Source organism: Chrysemys picta, chromosome 1 (assembly GCF_011386835.1).
Source record: "Chrysemys picta bellii isolate R12L10 chromosome 1, ASM1138683v2, whole genome shotgun sequence".
Taxonomy (NCBI): Eukaryota; Metazoa; Chordata; order Testudines; family Emydidae; genus Chrysemys; species Chrysemys picta.
This window is the reverse complement of record NC_088791.1, coordinates 96,388,104-96,408,200: the sequence shown is the minus strand read 5'-3', so window position 1 is coordinate 96,408,200 and position 20,097 is coordinate 96,388,104. Positions and strand designations below refer to the sequence as shown.

The 20,097-nt window shown below is 45.0% G+C and overlaps 1 protein-coding gene across 43 annotated transcripts in view; it reads right to left on the bottom strand.

Moving 5' to 3' along the window:
* RBFOX2 (RNA binding fox-1 homolog 2) overlaps positions 1-20,097 on the bottom strand; it is a 246,656-nt gene that overhangs the window by 41,416 nt on the left and 185,143 nt on the right. For 29 of the 43 annotated variants that reach the window (XR_010591977.1, XR_010591984.1, XM_065564271.1 and 26 more), the window contains 2 exons: positions 18,548-18,694; positions 794-847 (listed from right to left, as the gene is read on the bottom strand). Coding sequence is in view for 41 of the 43 variants with exons in the window: in XM_065564271.1 (XP_065420343.1) it covers positions 794-847; positions 18,548-18,694 (201 nt within the window). In the remaining 2 variants the exon portion in view is untranslated. The remainder of the gene's footprint in view (positions 1-793; positions 848-18,547; positions 18,695-20,097) is intronic. The other 14 variants (XM_065563998.1, XM_065564075.1, XM_065563993.1 and 11 more) reach the window with 1 other exon arrangement.

The following is a 20,097-nucleotide window of genomic DNA, read 5'->3' as shown; positions in this document are numbered from 1 at the left end:
TATTCCAGTGCTGGACCTCCTGGGCAGAGAGAGAATCACATCAATTTGTCATTGTGATGATCTTGGTTATGAGATGAGACCCAACTGCCAGTTAGGACAGAGATCACTGAAATTCACTATATTTGACCTGAACAGCATTTGAAGCCTGGACTCCAGAGAGGTAAATTAGCATCAATGCTGAACAAAACCTCCCTTCTGATGCATCTTAAAGGTGAAAATAGTTGCGCAAATAGAAATTCAATGGGGAAGGGTTCATACTGGGGGAAATTGTGGGTGCTTAATTTAAGCATCAGATGTCTCTGTCAAGGAAGGCCAGTATTTCTCACAACAGCCTAAGTTTTCAAAGGCGAGGAAAAAATTCCTTGCATATGTGAGATATTCCACTTACTCTAAATAAGCACTTTTTTATGTAATAAAAACTGTTTTATGGATATCAATACATAACACATAGTGTCACCTTGTCTTCCCTTCCCCAGAGAACACCACATTGCTCTGCAGTGAAAACTGCTGCTAAGAGGGTTCAAATGACTCCCTCCATCATAGGTTGGGGAACCTGATCTCTCATTAGAGAGAGGAGTATTTGGGAGCATTTGGATGTGCTGCCCAGAATTGGCCATGCTCGGATTTTGGAGTTAGAGGGAGCAGGAGAGAGTCCCAGAAGTAGCTTCTCCATTCCCCCACATCACACCAGGCCCTCCTGATCTCTGCAGAGCATATTATCTAGACAATGAACTGCCTCTTTCTCTGTGCAATCAAAACAACAAGAGAAACTGGATATAGAAACAGGACTTACCTTGGAGCCACGCTCATTAAAGATTATCTCTACATCAAGGATTTTGCCGAACTGCTGCAAAGAGACAAGAGAAGAAAGATTTATTCCTTGCTAGCCACTTCCCCTCTCTTTATTTTTGTCCTCTTTACACATGAAAGAAGGGAGGCGGGAATCCTTCCATTTCTGACTCACAAGTGAGAGCACTAAATCCCAGTGACAACCCTAGAGCTGCCCCAATTCTCTGGGGCCCTCAGACTCTCTCTCGATCACAGACCCATTGGTTTCTCTTGACTTTTCTCTTCTCTCAGACTGTATTTCCAGAACAGTTTTAGGTCTTGTCCTCACTCATATTTTCAACAATCTCCCTCCTCTCCCATTCTACTGTTTCCTCTCAGACTAGTGACACCTCCCAAATGTAGTCACATCATGCCATCTGCCTCCTGAAAGGGCTGTGACAAAGAGGAAGTGAATTGTAATCCTACTTCTCTGAAGAGGATAATCACACAGGACTCCTATTCTTGGGAATCATCTCCCTGCATAAGACAGATAGGAATTTCCCTAAATTCTTAGTTATTTTCAGGTTTGGCAACCGTAAAATGTTCAATAGTCATGAGAAGATTGTAGGAAATAATGAGCTTGGCGAGAAATTTTTTGAAAAGATTAAATCGTGTTTTTAACTCCCCCACCCACCCTCGAGGCATGTGTGAGAGACCATCAGTGTTGCTAATGCTCACACATTTATCATGAGTAACACAATTTTCACCCCTGCAGCAGGAGCTCTCCAGAGGGCTCACCTGAGATCAGGGTGGCGCTGTACAGACTCACAACTCAGGACAGCCTCTGTCCTGAAGCTCTTGCTAACTAGTACAAATGATAACAGTAAGTGTGATGTGGGAGTTGGAACTGGGATGCACCAAATTATATTTACACACACTCACTGATGACTTCCAGGGGAAAGGCACTGTAGCTCATTAGCAAAGCCCTAAGGCATCCAGTCCTCCAGAAATACTAATGTTACACTTCTAGAATGAGGCTTGCTTTCTGAAAAGTTAAATCAATATCTGACCTCCCAGGAACATACAAAGGCTGGGTCCTCCACTGTGTGGATACAGCAGTAACTCTTACACAATGCTTTCAAACACACATGACAGTAAAAGTGCTCTCCTCATCTCGTCCTTTAAGGGACAGCTCAGATCAACCAAAATACAAACACCAAAAATGCAATAAAAACAAAAACATCCAAACTCACTTCTGAATATAATGTTTTGGCATATTAAGTAATTCTAACAATTACAGTCATTCCAGCGTCCTTACATTAACTATATATTATATTCAAAAATTCTCCTGAATAACCAAAATACATTAAAAAAATGTCAAAAAAAGTTACCTTTGAAAAATCAGTCACTCAAAAGTTTGGAAATGCCAGAACTAAGATTGCCTGTATAACTTTAATTCAGCCCCCTTGTGCATATGCATTATGATTCAGTCTAATTTTGTGATCTCTCACTGTTTTTTTCCACAGGACCCTTGCCTCATTCAGCATGGCAGTTATTGAGGCTGTTGTCTATAGCACCCATTTCATTTGTTGCAGAGTTGGAAGGTATCTAGTGAATTTTCTTTGTACCCAATTTGAGATACCTGGGGACAGATTTACAGAAGGGCTGAGAACTCACAACAGCAAGTGAAGGTGATTGGAGTTGTGCTTTAAACATATAAGTGATGTAAAAATGCCAAGTACCCTTAAAAATCAGGCCTTAGGCGTCTCAACTTGTGCACACGAAATTAGTGGATATTTCTGACAATTTTAGACCTTTCTCTCATGGTGTGCCAGTTTCCCATCTGTAAAATGGGGATAACAACACAACTTCACTCTACAAGGATGTTGTGTAGATAAATTCATTAATGTTTGTGAAACACGTAGCTACTATAGTGAATTCACAATAGGAATGGGCATGAGGAAATTAATTCAGTACAAAGTTTGGATGTGTGTTAACTAAGGCTTGGGGCTACACACTGAGGGTACATCTACACTACAGGGGGGAGTCGATTTAAGATACGCAAATTCAGCTACGTGAATAGCGTAGCTGAATTCGACGTATCGCAGCCGACTTACCCCGTTGTGAGGACTGCGGCAAAATCGACTTCTGCGGCTTTCTGTCGGCGGCGCTTACTACCACCTCCGCTGGTGGAGTAAGAGCGTCGATTCGGGGATCGATTGTCGCGTCCCGACGGGACGCGATAAATCGATCCCCGAGAGGTCGATTTCTACCCGCCGATTCAGGCGGGTAGTATAGACCTAGCCTGAGGAAGACAAAGAGAAATATTTAATAACTCCCAATTCATTGGGCAATGTCCACCATTTTGAGCACTGAATAAGCCAGGGATGCTTTGGAAAAATGCGTAATTAGGGTTGCCAACTTTCTAGTTGCACAAAACCGAACACCTTAGCCCCGCCCTTTCCCTGAGGCCCCGCTCCCACGCACTACACTCCCCCTCCCTCGGTGGCTCACTCTCCCCCACCCTCCCTCACTTTCACTGGGCTGGGGCAGGGGGTTGGGGTGCAAGAGGGGGTGAGGGCTCTGGGGTAGGGCTGGGGATGGTTCAGGGTGTGGGGCTCTGGGCTGGGGGAGGTTCGGGGTCTGGACTGGATCCGGGGATGAGGGGTTTGGGGTGCAGGAGGGACCTCTGGGTTTGGGGGGGGTCTCAGGACTGGGGGCTCAGGCTTACCTCCAGCGGCTCATGGTCAGCGGCGCAGAACGGGGGCTAAGGCAGGCTGCCTGCCTGTCCTGGCACTGCATTGCGCGCCCCCCCCAGAAGCAGCCATCAGGTCCAGCTCCTAGGCGGAGGGGCCAGGAGGCTCCACATGCAGCTCTCACCTGCTGGCACCACCCCACCAAGCTCCCACTGGCCAGGAACCAGCCATTGGGACTGCAGAGCCAGTGCTCGGGCAGCACGCAGAGCCCCATGCCCCCCGCCTAGGAGCTTCTGGGGCGCAGCGTGGTGCCAGCCAGGACAGGTAGGGCCTAGCCTGCCTTAGCACCACAGAACCACCGACCAGACTTTTAATGGCAATGCTGACCGGAGCCGCCAGGGTCCCTTTTCGACCAGGTGTTCCGGTTGAAAACCAGACACCTGGTCACCCTATAATTAATCATGAGAAAGATTAGATATATGCTTTGCCAGAGGGTTTCACAGTTATTTATTGACAGCATAGAAATGTATCAGGGGTAGCTGGGGTTCAAATTTCAAGTTCTGGAGGGAAGCATACGCTAAATACTATAAACACTTCTGCCCCCACCTTCACCCCTAATTTCTGCCCCCTCCCCACTCTGCACCCATCTGTGCCCCCTGGTCCGTCCTACCCTCCTCCATGCCTTTGCCTATACACCCTCACCCTATGGCTCCTTCCTCCCTTCACTCCCCCCAAACTCCTGCTCCTCAGCCCTCTGCATTCCAGTCAGGCTGTTTCTTCCTCCTCCACACTGCCTGGACACTGGGGCAGGGGTGCCAGAGGGAGGACAAAGAACAGCACCACTGGCTGCTGGGAGCTAGGAGGAGCAATTGAAAGAGAATTGCAGGTCAGCTGCTGCAATCCTGGGATGGAGCATGCCCAGAATAGATGGAATCTTCAGAAAATTTATCTGCCAGCAGCTAACAAGTGCTTACTGAGCTTGCATAAACTGCAATTTCCAGAGGCCTATAACTTGGCCCAGGTTGGGATGATTTTCATGAGGATGGCAAAAGACAAATCCCTGACACTTGCGCAACACCCCCTGCCAAATTTCAAGTCCCTGCTCCAGATATACAACAAAATGGTTGTAAGAATGTTTTAACATGGGCAATACAACATCTTTTTCCTGAATCTCATTTTTGGAAACAACTAGACCATTTTAGCTGAAACTTTCACAAAAAATCAGTCAGTCACCCAGGATGGAAAATTTCAGCCTATGTGGTAAAAGTTTTGCAACATTATAAGCAAATGAAAACAGGGTCTTATACCGGAAGTGTTAGGTGAAGATGGTAGTGACACCTATTATTAAGGTTGCCCATAATATACATGTACATAAAACACACACAAAAGAACATTATTTAGGTTGCAGAGTCAAGCACTTGACAGGAAATGCCAGATTTATGGTTGCCCACTCAAACGTAATCCTATCCCCCTGTGCATCCATCCTGTGCACTGAATGGGGGCAGGTGCCCTGTGGGGAAAAGATATGTGATCATGTAATTAAAGACCGGCATAATGCATAACAGAAGGGAGCAGAATTAAGGTTGTGTGAGCAACCACAAATCTGGGATTTCCTAATTTTTAAGTGCTTCATTTTGCAAACCTAAATTACTTTCTCAAGAGATTTTTTTAAAATAATAATATTCTAGAGTCTGGCTCTTCTATCCCACTCTTCCCACTAGTGTCTTGCTGCTGTGGCAGTGTCATGAGCCCAGCCTTAGGATGTTCACGTGTTTCATTATTTTTTCATGCTGTCAAAATTATCCTGAGGAATGAAAAGCAGAAAAGTGAAATGGTGAATTTTAACAGTTTATATCTCAGCAAAAGGTTGAGTAGAATCTCACAGTATAAAGAAAAGACATTTCTGTAGCTGGAGAGTGTTCCTCCTGCCAAATATCAACAGCTTTCTGTAAACAATGGAAGAGTGAGTGAGTTTTTTTATAATGGAAAATATTAGGCAATTTAACCATAGGCGTTATTACCAACTCCCCCATTGTATTTTTTTTTTAAGTTGTCAACAAGTGACCTTCTCCTGGGTGCTCACTCTCAGCCTCAGAATGGCCCTACAAGCAGTCCCTTGCCTCATTTTCCCCCTTCAGGGGACTTCCTCAATAATTCAAACACTTCCATCCATTCCCATCCCTTATCAGCTTCTGCTTTAACAACTTAACAAACATTCATAATAAAGTTTTCAAGTCCATCCATTCTCCAAGGCCTTTCCAAGTTTCAGGTTTCTCTGCTGGAGCCTATTCGCTCCCAGCAGCCTCTCTTCTCCCTGAGAACACTCTCTGCAGCTTCCTCCTTCTCTTATAGTGAAATCAAGTGATTCCTGCTCAGGTATGCTTCCTTAGTAATCAGGGTTGGCTGACCCCAGTCCTCTAGTCCTTAAGGTGTAAGCCATACTATGGTAGCACAATGAGGCTTTGGTTAATAATAAGGCCTGTACAGAGCACAGCCATATTAACAGCAGTCAGATGGGACTACAACTCAGTATTCTTCTTCTGGCTTGCAGCTTATGCACCTGTGGGGAAGGGTGGGTGTGTCTTTCTGTCTCTCATTTTGTTTCCCACCCAGAAGGCATGAAGAAAGGAGCTTTTTGTGAGAGTTCTTGTAGCAGAGGCCAAAACTGCATTACTTGCGATAAATTTGAGAGATTGCCTTTTGACACACTGGCAGTTTAATATGGCCCCTCCCTGGTGTTCTGTTCCAACTGGCACTGCCTTGGCTCCCTCTCCAGAGCAGTCACTGTCCGTTCCAAAACGTGCAGGAAAAAAAGTTAGCGCCTCTAAAAATGAAAGCCATAAAAATCATAAATGTGAGTTCTCCAGAATTGGCCAGATGACAACAAAAGGGAGAAATAATGTAAGGCTCGACAACCTTCCACCCCACAGAACAGAAAACTCCCTCTCTCCTTGGAGAACGCTGTGTAGGGCACGTCCCATCAGCACTCACAAAAGGAATCCATAATTCACATCACCCCATCTCTCTACTTAATCCGGCAAAAGGTGGAGTAGCCATTAGAGACCAAAGCTCCTACACTCTGACACACACAATCAAAACAACTGATAAACTGACTTCCTACCTGTGAAATAATAGGAGTTCCCAGGCTTGAAGTGACTCAATTGGAATCTCCCACACTCAGTCGAAATAGAATACCACCTTTTAAAAAGAGGATGACAGTACTGAAAGGGATTAAATACTTGCAGGGCTGCAGCTCATTAACAACTGAAGAGATAGTAGATTACCTTCAACTAGTCATGCCAGGGCTAACCTCTTGCTCAACAGAACCTGGAAGTTTTCTAATAGGCTAGATCCAAATAAGGAAGCCACATAGATAGTATGCGACCAGAGAGACAGGAAACTTCATATAAAAATACTGTTTCTTGGTAACCCCAGCAGCCTGAAACCTGCCAGCGAGGTAAAGCGCTCTTGCACTACAAGACAGTGAGTTATACAGATGATTGCTTAGAACCAGGGTAAGTAGAATCACAGTTTGATTGCACTGGCACCTGTGGATAGAATCCATATGTAACTGGATTTTAAAAGTTACAGGTTCACCTAGTTTCATATAGACCTTAGTGCAGACATTCCTTGCAACTTAAATAAAAGCCTCAAAGATGTCTCAGCCAGACAACTGACAGTCACCACTGCCTTCCACTAGAATAATACCACACGAGTCCCTATGCATTCAAGTGTGCAGACACAATTTTTGTGCAGCAGAAACTATGTCCCCAAGCAAGAAAGGCAGCACAATAGTTGTTGACAGATGTACCGCTACCATTAGCTTAGGATAGATGCTTCTAGCGTCTGTTGCTCAAGCAGCGCTGAACACACAGTTCCCACTTAAACATCACTCTAGAAAGCATATTATTGATGCAAAGTGTCAAGATAATGCCAGTGCCTCCTGTAACAGTAGCCACTAGAATCAGCAGACACTGACAGCCCCCCTCCCACGACATGACAGGGAGGAGTATGACCTTTTGCAACCCTGACTCTTAGGACCAGGGAATAAAGAGCAGTCTCTACCAGTACTACTGTGTGTCACAGCTTTTATTATACCTCCTTACAGCTATATCTGAGAATGTGGGACTAGAGTCAAGTACAAGGAGCATGTCCAGGGTGGGGAAGAAGATAACAGTGTCTTGACATCCTAAAGGTTAGGGGCCCTTCCATAAGGATGTCTAATGCATGCAGAGTAAGAAGATGGAAGGCCCTTGGACAGCAGCAATACTTTTCTTTGTTTTAAGCTCCTGCATTCCTCACTGAATCAAGACCTATAGTTTAGTTTTCTCTATCATATTGTTTCCCCACTGAACAGCAGGAGAAAGACTCCTATCTTCACCAGTTGTGAACGCCAAAAACGTTCACCATGCTAGGTGTGGATTTAGGGTCAGTTAGTGGAAAATAAGAAGAAATGGTTACCTTACTGCAACTGTGGTTCTTCAAGATGTGATGCAGATGTGTATTCCAAGTAGGTGTATGCGTGCGTTGGAGCCAGAGACTTTTGCCTCGCAGTGCCTGTAGAGCGGCAGCGCTCACGCCCCGACCCTCCTCAGTCCTTTCTTATCAAATGTCCAGTGAAAGACTCTGATGCAGAGGGGATGGCAGGTGGGTTGTGGAATACACTTCTGCATCACACCTTGAAGAACCAGTTATAGTAAGCAACCATTTCTTCTTCAAGTAGATGCAGATGTGTATTTCAAGAAGGTGACTAGTGAACAGTACACCCAACCAGAGGCTCAGCTTGGAGTCTACCTGAACAAAGATTGAAGGACCGCTCTTCTATTAGTGTCCGCTCTGGAAGAAACGGTGATCACATAATGGTCTGTAAAAGTATGCATGAACGACCCCGTGGTCACCCTACAAATGTCCAATATGGACATGTCATTGAGGAATGTCACGATGTTGCCTGTGCTGTCGTCGAATGCACCCGTATCTGTTAAGGAGGTGAAGCTGACACTTTATTGTATGCAGTTTTGATGCAAGATGTTTATCCATCTAGAGATGGTCTGCACAGTGACTGCTTGTTCCCTTCATGTGGTCCACATACGATACGAAACAGGCAAGGCAAAGCACAAAACTGTTCCATCCTGTTCAGATAGAAAGCTAGAGAGTGTCTGATGTCTAGCGTACGGAAGCATTGCTCTTCCAGGGAGGAATGCAGCTTAGGAGAAAATACAGGCAAATATACCACCTGGTTCAAGTGAAACTGAGACACCATCTTGAATAAAAACTTTAGGTATGGCCAAAGCGTAACCTTGTCCCTGGAAAACTATGTGTAAGGAGGCCAAGCCATCAGGGTCTGCAACTCACACCCAATCCTGGCAGAGGTAATGACTATCAAGAATGCAGTTTTCTGAGACAGTAGGGACAGTGGGCAGGAAGCGAGGGCTCAAATAGGGACCCCATTAGAGTTGCTAAATATGTGTTCAGGTATCACAAGGGGGCTGGCTCGCCATTTCCAGTACATGCTGGAATTACAATGAGATGCTCTAAAGGCTGAATCTGACAGGAAATCCTTAGATCCCTAGCTTTCATTAATTACAGTGGTTTGGAAAGGGTTAAATGGTTTTCCCCACTCACACGACATCACTGAGGTTCATTTCTATGTCTGCTCCAGACTGCATGAAAACATTAGCTGATGCTTCATGCCTGGGGACAGAGCTGACCTCTGGGTTGCCATTCTATCCTTGAGGGACTTCTTCCCCACCGTCACTTTCACTCCTTCCCCCCTTTCAATGCTGTCTACCCGATTTCACCCTTTGCACAGTATTTTTGGAAAACCACTCGAGGCAAGGGCTTTGAGTCTCTCAGAGATTATGTTGAGGAGATCAGACCTGACACACAAAAGGGGGAGGAGGCTTGCAACCACCCACAGCTGAAAACTCAAACAACCATGAGTCCCCTGAAGGAGACAGAAGGTTTGTTTCAATATGAGTCACCTAAGGAAAAGCCTCCTGCTTCCTGTGAAGGGTGGGAGTGAGGGGGTGCTCAGGAAGCCCCATATTACTGCTGCAGGCTGTGAATGTGTTAAGAGAAGCAGCACTGACAGGAGAAAAGGGAGCAGAGAGGAGTCATTGATTGTTTCTCTGGCAAAGCTGAAGTTTCTCAGTGCTGAAAAATGGCATGTAACTGAATTTGTGCTCAAAAGATACAGTTCTGAGAGACCACTCCTGAAACGCTCATACCTTTCTCGCTGGACATACAGATATGCTGAGCACACTGGCACCGAGATTTACTAGTCACAATTCTCCCCTTAAATCCATGCCACTGAGCTGGCTCTCTAGCTGTTGTTACTGCTGATCTCAGTCAGGTAACTTTAAAGCACCAAAATCACTTGGTGGAGAATGAAAATTAACAAGTAAAACATTTGTTTTTCCTCCATGTAACATAACATGGCATTACCTGGGCCTCAGTGAAGGATAGGAAATCCCTACTGCAAGTACCCAGCAGTTACAATGTGCTTTCTGGAAGAAACCTCATAAAACAGAAGTGTGGTTATTCAATGTGCCTCAGTTTCCCCATCAGTAAAATGCAGATGATAATGTTAGGTGCTCAGACACAATGGTGATGAGCCTGAATAGCTGACTCAGAGGACAGAGGCTCCTGAACTCCCAGGCTGCCAGGGCTGTGTGTATGTCACACTAGAAATAAACCCAGGTCATCTGCACAGCAGTGGATTGTGCTGCAATCTACTACATTAACTGCCTGGAACTCAAAACCAGGTCTCTCTCAGTGCCTACTCCCACCCTAGTGCAAAAGAACAGGACTAACCCTGATCTTCCACAGTGCACAGCACTCCCAGCTCCTACTGGTCAGTAGAGTTGGAGACCAATGCTGGTTGTTTTAACATTTTTGCACATTTCATTCACTTCACCCTGGCCAACATGTGAACTGAGAGCCCACTTCTGCTCTTATTTAAACCACGGTTAATTAAAAATCCATGAATTTCAGAGATTAATAGTATTGTAATTGCTAATGAGACACAAACCAGAATCATAGAAATGTAGGGCTGGAAGGGACCTTGAGAAGTCATCAGTCCAGTCCCCTGCACTGTGGCAGGGGAAAGTAAACTTAACCATCCCTGACAAGTATTTGTCCAGCCTGTTTTTAAAAACCTAGTGATGGGGATTCCACAACCTCCCCTGTAAGCTTGTTCCAGAACTTAACTGTCCTTCTAGTTAGAAAGTTTTTCCTAATATCTAACCTAAATCTCCCTTGCTGACTATTAAGCCCATTACTTCTTGTCCTACCTTCCGTGGACATGGAGAACAATTGATCACAGTCCTTTTTCTAGCAGCCTTTAACATATTTGAAGACTTATCAGGCTCCTCCCCTCTGTCTTCTTTTCTCAAGACTAAGGGCATGTCTACACTTACCTCCAGAGCGATCGATCCAGCGGGGGTCGATTGAGTGCTCTCCCATTGACTCCAGTACTCCACCGGAGTGAGACGCGTAAGCGAAGTCGACGGGGGAGCGTCAGCAGCCAACCTACCGCAGTGAAGACACGGCGGTAAGTAGCTCTAAGTACGTCGACTTCAGCTACACAGTTTTCGTAGCTGAAGTTGCGTAACTTAGACTGACTTAGCTCCCCCAGCCTGTGTAGACCATGTAAACATGCTCAATTTTTTTAACCTTTCCTCATAGGTCAGGTTTTCTAAATCTTTCATCATTTTTGTCACTCTTCTCTGGACTCACTCCAATTTGTCCCCATTTTTTCCTAAAGTGTGGTGCCCAGAATTTGACTCAGTACTCCAGCTGAGGCCTCACCAGTGCAGAATAGAGCAAGACAACTACCTCTCATGTCTCATATAAAACACTCCTGTTAATACACCCCAGAATCATATTAGCCTTTTTGGCAGGTGTATCACACTGATGACTAATTCAATTTGTGAGCTACTGTAACCCCCAGATCCTTTTCAGCCAGTTAGTCTCCATTTTGTAGTTGTGCAGATTGTTCCTTCCTAAATGAAGTAATCTGAACTTGTCTTTATTGAAATTTTATCTTGTTGAATTCTGACCAATTCTTCAAATTGCCAGGGTCCTTTTGAATTCTAATCCTCTCCTCCAAAGAGCTTGAAAACCCTCCCAGCTCGGTGTCATCTGCAAATTTTATAAGCAACCACTCCACTCCATTATCCAAGCCATTAATGAAAATATTGATGAGTTCCTGACCCTGGACTGACCCCTGCGGGACCCCGTTAGATATGCCCTCCCAGTTTCACAGCGAACCACTGATTATTACTAAGTACGATCTTTCAACCAATTGTCCACTCACCTTATAGTAATTTCATCTAGACCACATTTCCCTAGTTTGCCTATGAGAATGCCATGCAGGACTATGTCAAAAGCCTTACTAAAATCAAGATATAGCACATCTACTGATTCCCCCCCATCCACTACACCACTAACCCTGTCAAAGAAGGAAGTTAGGTTGGTTTGGCATGATTTGTTCTAGACAAATCCATGCTGGCTATTCCTCATAAAAAGCAGTTACTCACCCTGTACTGTACCTGTTGTTCTTTGTGATTTGATGCAGACATGCATTCCATGTAGGTGTATGTGCGCCCAGCGCACCAAAGCCAAAGAACTTTGCCTAGCAGTACTCGTAGGGGTGGCGCTCACACCCTGTGGCCCTAGTAGGGTGACCAGACAGCAAGTGTGAAAAATCGGGACGGGGGTGGGGGGGTAATAGGAACCTGTATAAGAAAAAGATCCAAAAATCGGGACTGTCCCTATAAAATCGGGACATCTGGTCACCCTAGGCCCTAGCTCCTCTCCTGGCTAAATAAGGGCGGTGCTTCCTCAATCCCCCTCAGTTCTTTCACACCAAACATCAAGAGTACAGACTCTGATGCTGAGGGTGGGTTGTAGACTACAGGTCTGCATCACATCTCAACGAACAACAGCTACAGTGCAGGTAAGTAACCGTTTTTAATTCTTTGAGTAGATGCAGCCATGTATTCCAGGCAGGTGACTCACAAGCAGTACTCGTGGGAGATGGAGTTCAGAGTCTATTTAACAAGGACTCCAGGAATGCCTTCCCAAAATTTGCATCTGATCTAGATGCAGTTGAAATGGCATAATGGGTTGTAAGAGTAAGTATAGAGAACCAAGTGGCAGCCCTGTAAATGTCCACTATAGGAATGTCACTTAGAAATGCCATCAACATTGCTTGGCCCCCTGTGGAATGAGCTTGCACCTTTTGAGGATGCATAATCTGAGCTATTTCGTATGTTGGCATGACATAGGAAGTACCACCAGAAGATTGTCTGTCAAGAGACTGCTTGTCCCTTCATTCAGACCGCATCCGAAGCAAACAGATGAGATGAAGAATGGACAAGTTTAATCCTACTCAAGTAAAAAACAAAACGTCACCTGACTTCCAACGTGTGATGACGCTGCTCCTCTGGGGTTGAATGCAACTAGGGAAGAACACTAGCAGATCTATAACTTGGTTCAAATCAGACTGAGAAACCACATTAGGAAAAAACTTAGGGTGCAATAACAGGTCACTTTATCTTTGGAAAATTGCGTGTAAGCAGGCTCTGCCATCAAAGCTTGCAACTCTCTCCTTGTAGATGTTATCGCTACAAGGAAAGTGATTTTCTGACATAGAAGGGAGAAAGAAGTTGCCAGAGGCTCAAATGGAAGTCCCAAAAGAGCCACTAAGAGAGCATTAAGATCCCACAAAGGAATCAGCTCTTTATCTGGTGGGTGGAGATGAGTGACACTTTTTCAAGAACCTCAACACCATGGAGTTTGAAAACACCAACTTCCGAAGGATGGGTGGATGGATGGCACGCTGAAATTGCCGCCAGATGCACTCTCAAAGAACTAAGTGCAAGACCAGAAGACTGAAGGTGTAACAACAGGTCCTGGATACAAGCCATCATTGATTGAACTCCTCAGGCTAACAACCACACTGAGATCCACTTTCACTTGGCCAAATAGGCCACTTTGGTGGCCAGCTTTCTACTATTGAGCAAAACTTGCTGGACTATCTCCGAACATCTTTCCTCCTCCTCATCTAGTTGCAGCATCCATGCTGTAAGATGAGATGAGTGCTGTATGCAAAACCTGACCATGATGCTGAGACACGAGATCAAGATGAAGAGGAAAGGATATAGGAAGCCATAACAATAATGCAAGGAGATTGGAGAAACAACACTGTCTTGGCCATGCTAGAGCAATAAAAATAAGATTGGCAGAGTCTAATTTCAGCTTAAGAATGATCTGAGGGATGATTGGAATTGAAGGAAAACCACACAGGGATGACAATTCCCAGCCCACGCAGAAAGGTCAAGGAGCCTGGACAGAGACCCCCTCAGGAGCAAAACAGCTGGCATTTCTTGTTGTCTTTCATGGCGAACAGATCGACAGTTGGGATACCCCAAAATGTAAAGATTGACCATAAAACTCTGGGCTTCAGGGTCCATTTGTGATTCAGGGAGAAATTTCTGTTGAGATGATCCATCAGGTGATTCTGGATCCCACATAAGCGATCGGCCACAGGGGTAATGTTTTCCCTGATACAAAACTGCCAGAGCCTGATCGCCTCTTGACACATCACGTTGGAGTGTGCTCCTCCATGTCTGTTCACATACAGTAATATATTGTGGTGGTATTGTTGGTAAGGATGTGCACTGCCAAGTCCCTGATGTGATCTTGAAGTACCTGACAGCCACTGTAGATGGCATGAAGCTCCAGGACATTGATATGCAGAGATGCTTCCTCCTCTGACCACAGTCCTTGAACTTTCAGTGACCCCAGATGTGTTCCCCAATCTATTAAGGAGGCAAAAATGACAAGAGGCCTGGTCGGTGAGGACAGAGAGAAAGGAACGCCCAGAGGGTCATCCAAGCAGGGCCAGCATTAGACTCGCTGGGGCCCAGGGCAGAAAGCCAAAGCCCCACCGCAGGGGGCTGAAGTCCAGGGCCCTGAGCCCCACCACCTGGGGCTGAAGCCAAAGCCTGAGTAACTTAGCTTCACGGGGGCCCCTGTGGCATGAGGCCCCAGGCAGTTGCCCTGCTTGATATCCCCTAACGCCGGCCCAGGCTTTTATATGCAGAAAACCAATTATTGTGGCACAGGTGGACCGTGGAGTTTTTATAGCATGTTGGGGGGCCTCAGAAAGAAAAAGGTTGAGAACCCTTGCCATACACCACTGGAAAGAGTCCAGGATTGGCAGAGGACGTTGAACTAGTCTGTCCAAGAGATGACAGTTTGAATGATACACCAACTTCAGCCACATCTAAAAAGAATGAAGGCACTACCTGGCATATTGGACTACCTATGTGCTTGCAGCATATGGCCTAGAAACCTCAGGCATACTCAAGCTGTGGTTGAGGATTGAAACTGCAATTCCAGACAAAGATGGTGAATCATGTGGAACCAGTCGGTTGGTAGAAACAGTCTCAAACTCAGAGTCTAGCGGGGCCCCAAAAAACTCAATTCTTGTACGTCTGAAACAATGTTGACTTCCCACTGTTTTGGATGAGACCTAGATGACCAAGTAAGCGTAGCGTGAACTGAAGGTGAGAGGATTTTGTCTCTTGACTTGCCCCTCAGTACCAAAGTATACAGATAAAAGCAGCTATAAATTCCCCTCTCACCACAATCGTGCACTTGGTAAAAACCCAGGAAGCAGAGGACAGATGAAAGGAAGCACGGTGTACTGATAGTGCTGGTCTACCATGACAAACCTGAGAAACCTACTGTGGCTCAGAAGAATTGCTACATATGGAAATAAACATCCTGAAGGTCCAGAGCAGCAAGCCAATCATTGTGATTTAACACAGGAAGAATAGTTGCTAGGGTGACCTCACATATCTGACGTTCTATCAGACAACAACCCTCACCGAGACAACCCCAATCTGGACCTCGAGGCGTCCCGAAGACTCTGCAGTGAGAACAGGGGAGCTAGCCCCAATGGGGCGAACAAATGATTGGACTCATCCGAAGCCCAACATGGGGGCCAGCATCGCTGCTGAAGAGGAATGGGGAATCGATGGTATTGAGCGACACACACTCCCACTCAGTACTGGGAGAGGCACCAACACCAAGGCCCAGAGTGGTACCAAACTCAACAATGGGACCCCCTAAAAGTGCAATGACAGTGCCAAAGGACACACCAGCATCAAGGGGGCCTTTGATGTTGGGCCCAGCATCAGCCTCAACTCCACAGTTTGGGACATGGGCAGTGCATGCTGCCGTGCTAACGAACCCAGCAGCTTTGCAACATAGCCAGAAGGTGCCAAAGACGTAATGGAGAACAAAGTAGAAGAAGCTATGGCACTGGAAAACTCCTGAAGTAGTGAAGAGTCAGGGACTGAGTAGCAAAGCAGGTCTGATGCCTGGTGTGGAGACAGTTAACACTGGTGCCAACATCATCAGTACCAGATTCAACAGATGCCCCGTGGCTGGAACCAGGGAGTAAACGGTACCGGCTCTCGCTAATCTCGGTGCAGTACCAGGGACTGGTTAGACAACCTGCTCCACCCATATGCCAGAAGGAGTGTGATGCTGGTCAGCACTCCTCTTAGAAGAAGCAGAACAGTCTCCCGAGCCTGAAATGGTTCCGATTAGTCTTATCGGATGTCTTTCTCACTGCACTGAAGGAATAACAACTCCTCTTTCTCTTGGACGAAACACCAGAGTCCGAACATGGAACAGCATTGCTTGCTGGTTCTGAAGGCAACCACTTGTAAGATGAGGGCCTTGGTGCTGAAGTGACCTGATGGTCTGCTCCAGAAGGTGCTGCTTTGGCTGTAAGTCTCTTGCTACCTGAATCCTCTTTTGAATGATTTACAGATGGAGCACCATTTCTCACCGAGATACAAGCACTTCATGTGGGGATCACTATTAAGGAGGGGCCTCCCACAGGGAAACCAACTACTCTAATGCTTTACTAACACTAAACTAAACCTAAGGGACTATTAACTACCATTCTAGAGGAAAAACTCAGAAACTGACACTGAAAACATAGGTAAAACACCACACATAGCTCTGACTCTAGCCACGGGTGGGGAGAAGGAACTGAGGTGGGTTGGGGCATGCCGCCCTTATATAGCCAGGTAGAGGCTAGGCCCACAGGGCACAAGCACCGCCCCTGCAGGTGCTGCTAGGCAAGTCTCCGGCTTCAGTGCACTGAGCACGCACACGCCTACATGGAATACAAGGCCACATCTACCTATTATCCTCCAGATGCTTACAAATTGATTGTTTAATTATTTGTTTCCAGTATCTTTCCAGGTATCAAGTTAGGATGACTGGTCTATAAGACCTTGGTCCTCTTGTTCCCCTTTTTAAAAAGGGATACTATATTTGCCCTTCTCCAGTCCTTCTGGGACTTCACCTGTCCTCCAAGAGTTCTCAAAGATAATTGTTAATAGTTCCAAGATTACTTCATCTAGTTCCTTAAGTTCCCTAGGATCAATTTCAGCAGGACCATCCACTTGAAAACATCAAACGTATCTAACTAGTCTTTAACCTGTTCTTTTCTTATTTTGGGTAACATTCCTTCTCCTTCCCCCTTGTTAATATTAATTGTGTTGAGTATCTGGTCACCATTATTGTTTTAGTGAAGACTGAAGCAAATCAGGCATTAAATACCTCAGCTTTCTTGATGTCATCAGTTATTAGTGTTACTTCCCCACTAAGTAGTGGGCCTACACTTTTCTTTGTCTTTCTCTTGCTCCTAATGTGTTCAAAAACTTCTCCTTGTTGCCTTTTATGTCCCTTGCTGGGTATAACTCAACGGCTAAGTGCCTTAGCCTTTCTGTTTTGTGCCGACAAGCTCGTGCCATTCTTTTATACTTCTCCTTAGCAATTTGTCATTATTTCCACTTTTTGTAGAATTCATTTTTGATTTTCAGGTCATTAAAGAACTCCTGATGGAGCCAAATTGACCTCTTACTATTCTTCTGATCTTTCCTTAGCATCGGGATAGTTTGCTGATGTGAATTAGGTATGGTTTCATAGGACACCTGCCTCATTTACTGAATACTGTTCAAGCTGTACAATGACTGAAGCAAGAGTCCTGCAGAACCAGTAGTAGTCGATGGTGCAGTTAGAAATGATTTAACACAACATTCAGGGAACAACTATTAAAGTTGCATGAGCAACCTTAACACTGTATTTCCTGACTTGAGTTCTTCAGTCTGCAGCCTTAGTATGCAACAAAGTTTTATTTTGTTTTATTAAATAAAATTCCCTAGATTTTGTTAAAAGAAAAACAAAAAACTTAATTACACAGAACTATTTGCAGACAGCACTAGTGCACTGTCAGCCACACAGGATGAGCAGCCAACAAGCCAAAGGTTCTTGTGGATTGTATAGACCCTTCACTTGAAGCATAGCTCTTGCAAAGCCTTGTATCATCCTTTGAATTTTTGTGTGTCCATGGTGGACTAGTCCCTGGCCATACATATGAAGACAGTCTCTGCCCCAAAGAGCTTACAATCTAAGAAGTAGGTAATGTACGAAAGCTGGGTGGAGAGGGGAGCAGGCTAAAAGATACAGTCAAACTACACACAATGTGTATGTTATATACTTTTTAAAATACTATCCCCTCCCCAATGGCTCCTCAAATATTATTTGGCCAATTTCTTCACAGGAATCTCTTCATAAGATCCCAGAAGTTGATCATAAGGAGGGCCTTAAATGTTTCAGGAAGTTTGTAAGCAATTGAAAAACAACACTTTAGAATGGGAACACTAAATCAACCTTAGCTATGAAGCCTTATTTTCGCTAGGCAACAAGGCAGAATTTTATCAATTGTTTGCTAACACATGATAAAATCTTAGTGCAGAGTGCAGAAAGGGCAAGTGATAGCAAGTAGAGGTAAACCCTACCTAGTGCTTACCTCGCCCTGCTAATATGTGAAAAATACAAATTGCCCTGTTCACATTGGGATTTTACCACATTAACTAATACGTAGTAAATCACCTTTTTTCTTATCATGGACACACCATCAGTGTCACCATGTACTGTACTTGTAGTGAAGTAGAGTCTATTGTTCCTTAAGGGCTTCAGTAACTTACCCCAAACATCTGTCGGAGGTCTGGATCCCGGAAGCGGAAGGGAATGTTAGAGACATGAAGCCGCTTTGGAGTTGACTTGCTCTCGGTATTCTCACTGCTTTGTGTCTGTGACTGCTGTCCATCTGTCTGTGCCCCTCCTTCTGTCTGCTGAAATCAAACAGTGACAAAAAGAGAAGTGAAGAGAAATCATACAAATTCCAACCACCCCTTATGAGGTAGTCTCTGCCTATGGATTTACACTACACTTGTAACTGTGACACAGTAAGTATGATAAACCCAGCAACCAATTGATCTTTTATTTCTCCCTCCTTTCCATGAGCAAATAGTAAGAGGATCTTGGTCGTCTTTCTCTCCCCTCCTCCCCCAATATAATCTTTTATCTTAGTAGGTTTCTTTTTTTAAAGTAGTTTCTCCTCTCTTTCCCTTGGCTTTTCTTCCCCCTTGTTACCATGGGAAAGCTACAGTGAAGAGGTGGGTCTTCTTTTTTGTCTCCACGCTGGCAAGTAATATTATTATTCTAATCTCTTATAGCAGCATGTTGATGTAATAATCAAAATCCCACGACTGAGCTTTCCAACAGACTGATGTCAGCAATGCACCCCCAGGCAAAACTGCATCTGTTTTGCTGTGTTCCATTCAGAGAAGTACCACCTCCAAATATGACCTATACTAAAATGGTTCAGCCCAGGGGCAATGGCTATGCATTCTTATGTTTAATTTATTTTAGTTAATTTTAAATCTACTTCAAGAAATTAAATAAACAAATATCGCCATTTTTAGGTTCTGCCAAAACGCAACGAGCCACACTCCTATTTGGGCTTTGCAGCCAGAATGTACGTGCTGCCCCTAAACCTGTTTTGCATCATAGATGATATCGAGGCACAAATGAAGATGTCTTGGTAGGAGGTTTTAACACTGAAATTGAAACAGCCAGATTTATTTAATCTCCATTTGAATCTCTCCTCCAGGAGATTCCACAAGCTGTGTCAAGACTTTGTTAACCCCAGCATGGGGGAACCCATCCCTTATTCTGAGACATGAAAAATGCACTCACTGACTCATGCTTGCCAGCAGAACAGTGAAATTGATAATAATCTGATCAGGTTTATTGCTGTGTCCCTTTCCAGCAGCTGTGAATGGTATGCCAGGATAATCACCAGAGCGCCTATTCACCCCTTCTTTTGTCACCTGTCTCAGATGAAGGTTTAATGCTTTGGCGGGATGTCTAGTAAATTTCTTAAGTCCTGCTTCACTCTCTCACATGGTGTGGACTTACTTCTCCCCTTCACCCACAACAATAGTGAAAACCTATTGTGTGGGAACTCAAAGGGCTAGCAAAGACTAGCTTCAGCCTGTTTTAAACACTTGCAAAGACATATCCAGGCCCTAACAGCTTAAAACAATCAAGTGTTTTACTGCTGCTGGACATCCATTTTGTCTATCAAATGTGCAAAGAAATACTTCCCGGGGACTTAACCAAAGACTGGGCTCCTCCACCACTGGCTGAACTTACCCAGCGTGTCCTGAACATTGTGCAGCAAAGACTTGGA